Consider the following 12,102-nt stretch of genomic DNA (forward strand, 5'->3'; position numbering starts at 1 on the left):
TCTGATAACGATATCGGATAACGGATCGAAGTATTGTCGGTACATTCCTATTTATTATTGATGTGATGTTTGCATGTTTACTCAAAATTTTGTCTGAATTACGATAGCGTCAAATTGACGCATATCCGTACAGATAAGTATACCACAAAGAGAATTTCACAATTTCAACGCTTTTGAAGAAAATAGACTTCAATATATATTCATCTCGATCAATGGATAAAAAGTCATTACAAGAGATAAAATAAAAATGTAAACGGGTTTTGTAATTTTCCTTATGAAATTCGAAATGCGTTAAAATGACGCGTCCCGTAAACCTAGAGTTAATTAGACAAAATTTTGGTTTCTAAATGTGTATGACACGTTTAATATCTACAAATCCTAAAAAGATAATTGATATTTTTTGTTTTGTGCTTTTTCATTGGACCGAAAAATCATAATAAAAAGCCATATCTTAATATGGCTTTTTAAAAAAATGCCTTAAAATTTATTACTAAATCAAAACAATCAATATCAAAAACGTAATAATAGCAGTTCAATTTACGGCAGCAGTTTAAATTAGGGAAGCTAAATTATTTTGCAGGAAAATAAATTGTCAACAGTCAACATATGCAATTAAAATAAAGAGTCCAAAATTAACTTCTTAAAATTATATAGCAATATTAGGAATTCACTTTTCGTATGATTGCTAAATAATTTATTTGGGGATAAACATGAATTGATTTTTATAGTTACCAAAATTTAGGCATGAATTTGAAAATAAAATAGTTTTTGAATAAATTTGCATTGATAATCGAATAAAATGATAAGAATCAAATTAAATTCCTGTAGAATTGGAAACTAAATCTGTGGAGATAAATCTGTTTTAATAAAATTTAAACATTTTGGGATCTTTCCTTTTTGTATGACTTTTAATTAAAATCATGTAAAAATTTGTGCGTACCTTATATTTTAACTTTTTTTGATTATCATTAAATTAAATGATAAAAAAAACAAATATTTTTTAAGAGTTATTTTTTGCATGGAATTATCTTTGAATAAATGAATTTCCTAATTCTGAGGAAAAACAATTTCAATTTGAGTAAAAACTTCTTTAGATATGGCAAAAATGCAAAAAAATAAAATTAACACTAAGGGGTCTAAACTTTGAACTGCTCCGCCTAACCAAACTATTGGGACCATATTTCCAGATCTCGGTTACCCTCAATATTTTGTGGGTCAGAAATCCAAAACCGTTAAAAAAAAAGGTATGCTTATTCAAAGAAAGTGCGTTTTGTGTCTGATTTCGTAACTAAAAAATATCGTCTCCATTATTTAATTAGCATATTTGAGCTCACTTTCTCTAACCATTATGATTGAGTCCTAGTACGTGAAGATCCGATCATTAGATCAAAAGTTATTCAGGTCAGTCTTTTTTTGTGCACTGTACATCATATACTTGCAAGTAAACATCCCTTTAAAACTGAACCAATCATTTAGGCTAAGCCATTATTGAAGATTTTGAAGTTCCTTCCTCCCCATTCCACAGCTGGGGGGGAGATTCGAGTTTGGATGCATACTTCTAAATTATATGCATACTTCTAAATAAAATGTATTCTTCTAAATTACTTCAGGAGAAAATTTTTTGACTCAATTTCGTAAACTTTTTGAGATGCTCGACTGTTTTCATATTTTAAAACATCCCGTATATTATAAGTAATGAGAATTTTGCAATTATTAAAAATATTTATAATTCAGTCTTACATTATCTAAAAAAAAACCAACCAAAATGAGCTTTAATTTTAAATATATATTATGTTTCATAATTTCCATGAATCAGAAAATATAAATAAAATTAAAAAAAAAGAACAATTTTTAGCACAATAACCAAAAACGCAACTAGTTTATCTTGCAAGGAATAATGTATAAAACATTATTCTTGAATTTACATGCACTCCATTTTATAAAGAAATGTTCTAATGAAAAAAAAACTAAAATTTATATTTTTATTGTACAGTTTTAGCGTCACTGTTTCTTTTACAAAATAGATAAAAATAGGAGGCGTATTTTTTTTCAGCAACTCCATTATCTCCTGAATGTCCCGGATGATTTATTGCGAAATCACTCTAAGTTGCTTTCACTATTTCTTTCTTTTTTTTCTTCACACTCGTCTTTTACTCTCTTCCTTTTAATGGTTATCTCAGTTTCTTTAATAGCATTATTTTTTCTTAAAGAACCCGAAACATTTTTAAGCTAATACCTTCGAATTTTTAAGTTTCTCAAACATGGAATGTTGGCGATAAATATTGTGATTTGGCGATTTTAATAAAACTGTTCTACCACGCGACTCCCTCTTAGGTTAGAATGAGAATGAAAAATGATAATGAGGTTATTTACAAGGAATATTAAAATATTTTAATATTTATGAGACAGATTTTAATTTCTCACAGTGCCAAGTAAATAATAAATTACCATCTAAATATATAAGCATTTTTGAGAATAAAACAAAGCACTTTTCCTAGCAAGGAATAAAAACAAAAATAAGGTAATGGTTTAGGGAATTTATACATACTATTATACATGCATATGTAAAGTTTCCAAACATAATAAATCATAAAAAATTTCTTTATTATTAATATGAAATTTAGAAGAACATTATGTTCCACACTTTATAGTTATTACTAAAATATAATCTCGCTGAAGATAAGCAATTTAGATAATGACTCTGTAACTGTTTACAATTTGCATTTTTAAAAATTTGTGCTTTAGTACTTAAACAGTATTCATATAAAATCATAAATAACAATTTTCTCTACTTATTCACATTTTAATTATCATTTTGTTGATAGCAAATAGCTTTATATATTGTTAGATAGTAAACAATATATAAAGTATTAATTTGGAAAAATTAAAACAGTAAGGCTGCACTTACCACCACTTTGGTGAAATATAATAATGCTTTAACTAGTATTAAATAGTTTAAAATTCGAAACCATGCAACAAAAAAAAAATTACAGGACAGCCAACGATGAAAATAGGAAGTTTCAAAAATATTCTTTAAATTGTATTTCTTAAATCGTTATTAAGTTTTAAGATATTCCTAACTTGGAAATCTTCATTTATATTTTAATCTGTAACTTGCACTTTAAAGTAAACCGTCCTTCGAAAAATCGGACGATTCCCTTTGATGTTTCATTTGTTCGCCTTAATTTTGTTCTGAAACAGACAGCCTTTAAAAGGCGAAATGTCATTTTCTATACAATGCAAATTTTGAATCACTTACTTCTCTTCTAAAATCGAACAATTTATAATTACGATTTTCTATATAACTCAACTCTTACATATCCGCTATTAAAGAACTGAAGCGAATTAATAATCGTTTGAACTTCCAAAGCATTATGGGAATGAATAATTTTTGAAAACTTTGAAGCATTGCTATTTCGCGACAGGATAAATCCACTTTTGCCGTTATCTCCTATAAAATCGATTATTCCAAAGAAAATTCGTTTCTGAAGTGCAATCGGCATCGCTTGAAATCGAAAAGCATATCCAGAAATTATGGCGATCAATTTTTCTGAGCTATTGAGAAATGACGCTCGTGTACTAATTAATGAATATGTGAAAAGTTTGAGAGAGAAAAGTTTGCTTTAACCGACATTTCTTGAAAATGGTTTTGATGGAACAATTCTTCCAGCGAAAAATAGTTCTAAGAGATATTAATATTTAAAATTTAAAATATCTAAATTGGCGAAGAAAAATGATTCAGTTTGATTTCGGCATTTCAAAACAACTGTCTTAAAATACGGTAAAACTGATAGCTGTTCTCGTAGGCCATTAAGGCAAGGGGTACGATTGTTCTTGTTTTTCAGTGGCGCCATCTGTGGCCGAGAATTTGCTCCTGCCACATCCATACGTCACACCCGTTTATGGGGCGGACACATTCATACATTCATTCATTTATCCACAGATCGTCATTTTGACCTCAACCAGAGTACGATCAATCTTCAATACAATATCCAAAGAAGTATAATTTCCTATGGCAACATGGAGGACTTTGTGATCCAACTGATTTCACGTCCACCAGTCACCATTTAATACACGGGGAGTGTTCGGCAGGTCTGGATTCGAACTCAGTTCACGGTTCACTTCATTGATACGGATTATGTTTGTGTAAATCAGTAGGAATATATTAGAAGTAATTTTACTCGCTGACTAGACTTTTAACAATTCAAATAGGAAATGGTTTTAATCACTCAATAAGAAGTTTTTTTATTTCAGAATTCAATATGAATGTTAAGATTTATGCCGGGCAACATTTAACCCTTCTCTCTCTCTCTCTCTCTCTTTTTGCTACTTTTAATTGCCGTGTACTCGAGAGCGAGAGAATAAAATAAAGAAATAAAATTTTCTGAAACAATGAATAAATCGTAAATATTTAAAGGAAAAAAATTAGAAAAAAAATCAAGAAAAAGCGCTTAAATTTACACAATAATTTTCGAAAAAATTGGAATTTTGAAATCAAATTCGTTTTAAGTTTATAAATAAAAATGGCTTTTTAAATACTTCAAAATTTGACTCCATAGTTGCATTTCAGAGCGCAAAAAATTGATTAAACATGCTAGTTTTTCCTTGCAAATTGAACAGTTTGTAAGGAACTTGGAAATTCTAGACCTAATTGTCGAATCTTTAATTTTTTTTATTCCGTCATACTCCTGGAACTTTTTTATGCACACTTCTGTAAGTCTTATTAATTTTGTGCAGAAGAACAAAATATAACGTGAAAAAATGTATGAAAAATACACAAAAAAAATTTGTTAAGTTCATGAAAAATATGGCTTTTTCACCATAAAAAATTTCAACTCTGTAGTTGTATTCCTGCGACCTGTGAAGCGGCACGTTTAGCATTTTTTCCAACTTTAACAGTCATTCTATAAGCCTCGAAGTAATTACTAATTGTCGAGTTTTTTATTCCATTGTAATCCCAATAAATTGTTCCGCACATTTTCGTAATTTCAAGTTTCTAAGTTTCTATATTTCTGTGCCGCAAAACAAACTGCAACGTTAAGTTAAACACCCAAAACAGCGGTGGTGAATTTGAAATTCTTTTTCAATATAGAGAGACAATAATTGTTCATTAACTTTTCCAAAATTGCATGACAAAGCATTATTATCAACAAAACATTATTATCATCCAAAAAATTAGCTTTTCTTACGTTCATTTAAGATTATTGCATTTTAAAAAAAAATTTCAGTAAAAATGAAATATTGAATTAATTAACTAAAACTTTAAACGTCACAGTTTTGTTATGCAAATGATATCCATTATCTTTTTTTTAAGCAAACAACAAGGAACATAAACTGGATATTATTTCTACGTAAAAATATTATTTTTAAGTAAGAATATAATTTTTACGTAACCTTTAAAATGCTTTCATAACAATAAAACTAAACAGTAATAAAAATGTTACGTATTCATATCCACAGCGCACTGTTTTGCTACTAGTTTTGGCGGCAGAAAGAAAAGAATTATTTATTATAATTAAGAATCCAGTTTCATAGCGGGTTCTCATGCTAATTTTTTTTCCATTCTTTCCTGAAGAAATTCGTTCTTACACATTTTTTCCAACTTTGTACTTAACTGTCCTCTCTTTGTGTAAACATTGAACAATAAAAACAGTTATGGAGATGGAAAAAATGATGCTATACATCATTTTCCGCGCTGAACTATCAAGTATACGTTGGAGAAATTATGTAATCAAAAGCAATTTTAAATAAACAAAAAGATAAAAAAGGAACAAGAAAATGAAAAAAGTAGAAAACGAAACGTTAAAGAAGTTGTTTCATCGGAGCAAAATGAAGTATGGCTTTTTCCTGAATACTTTCTTTTTTATGGAGACAAGTCGAAAATTTCTTGGCGCTCTTTCAACTCAAACAATGCTACTTTTAAAACATTATTTAAATGTTGTATTTGCATTTTTAAAGCACATTTAAAAAATTCCATTATTTACAAGCCCATTCTTTGATAAAAAAAATTATAAAGTTATGTTAATTAATTTTAATTGGGAAGTTATGAATCAATTTTAAGGTCATAAACCTTTTTCAGGATAATAATCCTTTAAAAAGTAAAAGCTTAGAAAAATTATAAGAAAAGAAATTATAACTAACTAAAGAATAAGAATTTTTATTGATAAGATTATAATTTTTTTTTATTAAGGCTTGAATATATTAAAGAACTTATAACAAAGTAGCATTATTTAACTTTTTTTGATTCTTAGAATGACACAACAAAGGATAAAATAAATTGAAAAATAAACAAAAAGTTAGCTAATTATAATGTAGTCTACGTTCATGCATAATTTATTTACAAAACATTTTTTTTCAATAACTTTGTTATAATAACTTCATCTTCGATATATGTGGTTTTTTATTACCCATTTCTTGAATAGATTTCAAATTTTTGTTTTGGAAAATGAAAGTAGGTTTATGAAAGAAAAGAGAATTTCATATCTTGTTATTAGAAGTAAAAGAGAAAAATTTTAACTACAGCTATCACTGCCTAACACTCAGTATACTAATAACAGATAAATATAACGTCTACTGTATTAGACAACTTTTCGTACTACTTTATATCTGAAAAAATAGTATTTTAACATTTCATTTTATATTTGCATACTTTTTGTAAAAACAATGGGGCACATGCAAGTGACGTAGAGTAAATATCTCGATCTTGATTGGTTGTTGAAACTTGGCATTTGTTTTCGTTAAAACTGTTCTTTTCATTCTATTTCGAGTATGCTAAACGCGGCAAGTATCAATTTTCTAAAGTGACACATTCTATATTCTTCCACGAAGATTTCAAGTATTTCACTACATATTTTGCTAAGGATAACGAAAAGCTCGAAGACATATAGAATATAAACAAACTAATTATGCATCGAAGTTGCCAGGTACACGAAACAAAAATATATCAACGTTACAATAAACTACGTAAAGAAATAAAAAATCTAAGTTGCTTATTGAAAGACGTAGACGAGAAAAAATTATATTTTAACAATTTCGATGTCTGATACGTCGTTGTATTTAATTAACTTCACGTTAACTAACATTCTATCTTATGTGGAAAAATTTAGTTTGACTTTAACACGGCATATTGTTTATAAACAATCAGCTGGCGCTAAGGACATAGGCCTCGTGTCTGTGTATCAGTGATCGTCTTCTTTTCGAGTTGCAAGTATCCAATTATCTATGCAAAAATTTTTTTAGATTTATCCTCATTGGTCAGTTTCTAATTGGGTACTTGCACTGCAAGAAGAAGACCATCTATATCCACACATGTGACCTATGACGTCATCACCAACTAATCGCTTGTAAGCAAATGTTGTGTTAAAGTAGAGCTAAATTTCCCCACATAAGTTAGAATATTAATTAGCATGTAGCTAATCAAATACAGTGCTGTATCACACATTGAATTTAATGAAATATAATTCCTTAGATTAATTATTTGTTTATGTATTTTATTGTAAACATGTTATATTTTTGTTTTGTGCACCTGACAACTTGAATGCATAATTAGTTTGTTTATGTTCTACATGGCTTCACAATTGTCTTTGTGTTAAGTAAGAAATATATAATGAAAGAATTGGAAACTTTGTGCAAGAATCTTTATGTAAGAATCTTTGTGTAAGTGTCTCTGTGTAAAAATACAGAATGTATCATTTAAGAGAATTGATGCTTGACGGGATTGGCTTGCTCGAAATAACAGCCATTAACGTAAACAAATGCCACGTTTCAACAACCAATTAGGATCGAGATACCCATCTACGTCACTTGCATGTATCCCATTGGATACTTTCAGCTCGAAAAGAAGTGGAGTGGTTATGCCTAACCACGTGATATAAATCAGATTTAATTATATACCTGTAAGTCACGCGTATGTGTGAAACCTGATTGAATAACATAGGTCACGATTTAACAAAGATGACGTCCCTTGCAGGCATCCAATTGCAATGATAGAAGATAAAGGTAAGATATTTGATTCCAGGATACTTTATGGCAGTTTTATGGTAAATAAATATCTTGTTATTTTAATCTAGGGCAGTTCGTTTCCTGGGAATATAGGGGAACTGCTGCGTTAATAGATGTGTAGCTATCTTATCACTGATGCTGTGACGAATTTCGTATCAACAAACAATGTAGACAGTCATTTGCTCAATTTGACGATACATTGCGCGGAAAACGGTTTCGATCAATAACAAAGGAATTTCCCTGAATTTACAGTATTTATTTTTCATAGTGTTGATACTCAATGCGCAATCACTATCTGGCCAATAGTCACTTGCGCAGTCGGCATCGTGATATTAGGAAGGAAAAAGTTAACCGGTCAGAGAGGCGATAAAAATCTTTCTCAATTCCTTCGATATGAACATACTTAGTAATTATTAACGAAAGTCAGCATTAGCTTCCAAATCAAAGGAAGTCTGCTATTCATTCTTTAATTATAGATAGCAAAAACACAATAATGTTTATTACTAAAAAATAAACAATTTTATGAAATAAAAAGGGAGATAGAAATTTCGTAACTCTTACCTTGTCTTGGTTGAAATCGTTCTGTAAGCTTTTTGCCGATCTTTTCATTTTGTGGATCATATTTTGTTGTTTGTTTATCCGCAGAAATGCTTCGACTTTTAAAAGGTTCTTTGGAGTCGGATTCATCAGCAGTTTTGCGTCTCCTTAATTGTTTTCCCTCTTTCGATCGACCTAAATCGCCAATATCTGAGAAGTAATATTTAGATTCATTATCACTTGTTGGTATACTTTTTTGGCGCGCTCTGTGGCGATCGAAATCCATCAAGCTAGGAATTTGTAAACCTGGAATAAAGAAACTAAACTTAATTTTTTTGTTAGAAATATTTATATGATATCAAACAAAAAAAAAGAAAGAAAAATATTCCAGCTCTTGTTGTTAACAGCTCAAAACAAAATTTAAATTGAATTAAATAGTAAAAATTTAATGCTTAAAATAAAACCATGTTGTGGATAAAAATGTTGTTGCACCCTAGACATTACTCTTTTTTTTAATCGCCAAATTGACACGTTTACAGAGAGTCGTCAAGAGTAATCTAACGCAAACACTACATAAGACAACAAATAAAAAAAAAAAATGCAAAAAAATGTATTTGGAGAGCTTCAAACTCACTGAAGGAACCCAGGTGTGGCACCTGGGTCGAGAGTCGGTTGGTCTCGACCCGGGCATCTCGTGGCGCTTATTAAATTAAAATTTTCAAAATACGGAACCATAACAACAGGCTCATTGATAGACATCAGGTGCACCAAATACAGAAAAGTGTTTTAATAGTGCAATTTCCAAATAACTCATCCATCATATAATTCAGTGATAAATGATAATTAGGTTAAAGAGAACTACAGTGAAATCATAAAAAAAAAACAATGCTGCTTACATAAAAGAAGTGATTTATATAGGGTATAAATTTGTTTTTATACTCCCTGCTCCAACAATCATGCGTTTCTTAGAAAAATGATTTATGTTCACTTACAGATCTTAATAATATCTTCAGGGAAATATTGGGACGTGGAGGCACAAGTGATTTTCTTAGTATATAAATTTTCAGTTGAATAATTTCAATTGTTTTATGCCAAGAAATAGCAATTATTGCGAAGCATTCATCGGGGTTGGCGAGCGTGAGAGAACAGGGGGCTAGCCCCATAGTAATAAAAAATTACCCACGAAAGTAATTACTTAAGATATATTTTTGATTTTTTTTTTTAAATAATTTCAATTCTTCTGCTGCCTGCTATCCTGAAACGTGCCGAACTCATACATACAGTGGTTTGTCTAATTTAATGGCAACCGGAACAATTCAGAATTATTACTAAAATTCAATACGTAAAGAACTTGATATTATCGAGGACATCTCAGGAAAACAGCTAAGATTGAAATCAAAGTATATTCGCACGGGTAATAGCTTGAAGGTGAAAAAATTTGATTAGCATAATTGTTCAAATCTAGTTAACTACTGGAGGATGGATTGTAGAACTACAATATTCAAATATTTTTTTATTATTTCTTTTTAATTAACGGCAGGCACTGAACTTTCGTTCTTCGCCTTAGAGGATGCCGGAAGTGTTGCTTATTTATCGTTACCCAGTGGGCACCTGTGAACCAAAGTCACGGAGGCGAGCAACATTAACCACGTCACACTACCACAAATACCCGTTCATAGGGTGGGCCACATTCATACATTCACACATCAGAAGACAACAGAGAGAGAGAGAGAGAGAGAGAAACATCCATGCCCAGAGCGGGATTCGAACCCGCAGTCAGGCACGCTAACCACTCGGCCACCTGGCCGGCTATTCAAATATTGTTGTGCAGTGCATTCGATTTGGCTACCAGTAAAGTTAATATGTTGTATTAGAAAAGTTTGAAAGGTGACCGAGCAGGTCTCCAATAGCGGCAAGTAAACTAATAGTTGATGATCTTATTGTGACACATAGACATTTTTTGATGCTTCATTGAGTTCATTATAGAAATTAATATGCTTCCTCGAAAATTTGAGCTGCATTGCCCAATCATGATTAACTTCAAAATATTTTTGATTAAAATATATCTTTTTAAATGTGAATATTTTTTCTGTCACTTAAATTAAAGTGATATTTAAGACAAGTGGTCCTAAATTTACTTAACTTTCTCTTGAATTTTTCGGCGCTTTTTTACAATGAAGTCTTCAGTTTACAAAAATTATCAAGTTTGAGTTAAATTTCCAAATTTACTCAAAATTTCTAATTTTACTTAAAATTTCTAAATTTATTTTTCATTTATAACTTCAAATTTCTTTTTTACATTTTTTTTTGCAATAAGATCCTTGACTTAAGTTATATATTTACAAAAATAATTTTGTATGGCTGAAAGCTATTAAACGAGTGCTTAAAATCTCAAGAATGTATCATGAAGCATAACATGATTACAAGCTCATGAATGACGGAGTTATTTTACGTGAACATTCGAATATAACGAAATAATGCACTGAAAGCTTATATTTCGAGGCTCATTTAACTAGTTGGTTATTAATAATAAGCTGTCTACTAGTAGATTAAGAGACAGTAATTTAGCAATGCATTAGACTGCAACTTCGAATCAATAATGACTAAAACATGGATTCGATGCGCTTGTAAATTTATTCTTATGGTATATTGTACCATGCATACTTTAAAGCAATTTATAACTCGTTGCTTAGCCGGGAATTAAAATTGACAATTGTGAAATTGATGTCCCTTCTGGCTTTAGGAATTATTCCTGTCGATGAGAATGTTGTACATTTTATAATTAATTATAGATTGAGAGCAGAGTTAATGTGAGAGAAAATTGCTGATATTTAATAATATTCCCCAATTTACTGAACGTGCCTATTTATGCTACGGTTGTTTATTGCGATTTTATTAAAACAAAGGTGGGAGAAGAATTTGAGTATAGCAAAAAATGATAAAGATAAAATCTTTTGTGAAAAAGAATTTAATTTGTTAGGTTTATAAATTTTTGCATTCATTTAAGGTTGTTTGTTAGAGGCTCTATCATCGCCAGAAATAGCGCCTTTTTGCAAATAGTAAGCTATATTCATAACGACTGTAAATTTGTAATAGTTATGAATGTTTAGCCAGCGCTCTCTACGGTGACTCTAAAAATGTCAATAAGAAGAAAAATCGCAGTTTTTTGAAAACGAAAGGCATTTGAGATTGAATATTTTAATGTTTAAAAGTAATCTCAACTCTGCATTGTCTGGTCTTAAAAAATTTGAAAAAAGAACATTACTCATTGATTTTGTTAATTTTCATCTAGGTAGAAATATCTTGCCAAATTGGCGATTTTTTAAAAAAAATGGTTTAATAATTTTTAATGCAGTCAAGGGGACGGGGTGCACATTAAATCTGTCGGGTCAAAATGTCGTCCAAGTTTTCACAACAAATCATACCTTTGGGGGTACTGAATTGGAGATGGATCGTTCTATAGTTTAGGTCAAAATTAAGATCTGTGGATGAATGAATAGATGTATAAATGGGTTCGCCTTGTAAACGGGCTGTGAAGTGTGTATGGCTAAAATCGTACTTTTT

The 12,102-nt window shown here is 30.1% G+C and overlaps 1 protein-coding gene across 3 annotated transcripts in view; it reads right to left on the reverse strand.

Annotated features, from left to right (window-relative positions):
- The window catches only part of LOC107436783 (teneurin-m), a 579,494-nt gene that overhangs the window by 209,501 nt on the left and 357,891 nt on the right, over positions 1-12,102 (reverse strand). For all 3 annotated transcript variants that reach the window (XM_043049130.3, XM_087159056.1, XM_087159061.1), the window contains one exon: positions 8,563-8,844. In XM_043049130.3, the coding sequence (XP_042905064.2) occupies positions 8,563-8,824 (262 nt within the window). In that variant the 5' untranslated portion in view covers positions 8,825-8,844. The remainder of the gene's footprint in view (positions 1-8,562; positions 8,845-12,102) is intronic.

This window comes from Parasteatoda tepidariorum, chromosome 1, assembly GCF_982258835.1.
Source record: "Parasteatoda tepidariorum strain Cologne lab strain chromosome 1, Ptep-v5.0, whole genome shotgun sequence".
NCBI lineage: Eukaryota > Metazoa > Arthropoda > Arachnida > Araneae > Theridiidae > Parasteatoda > Parasteatoda tepidariorum.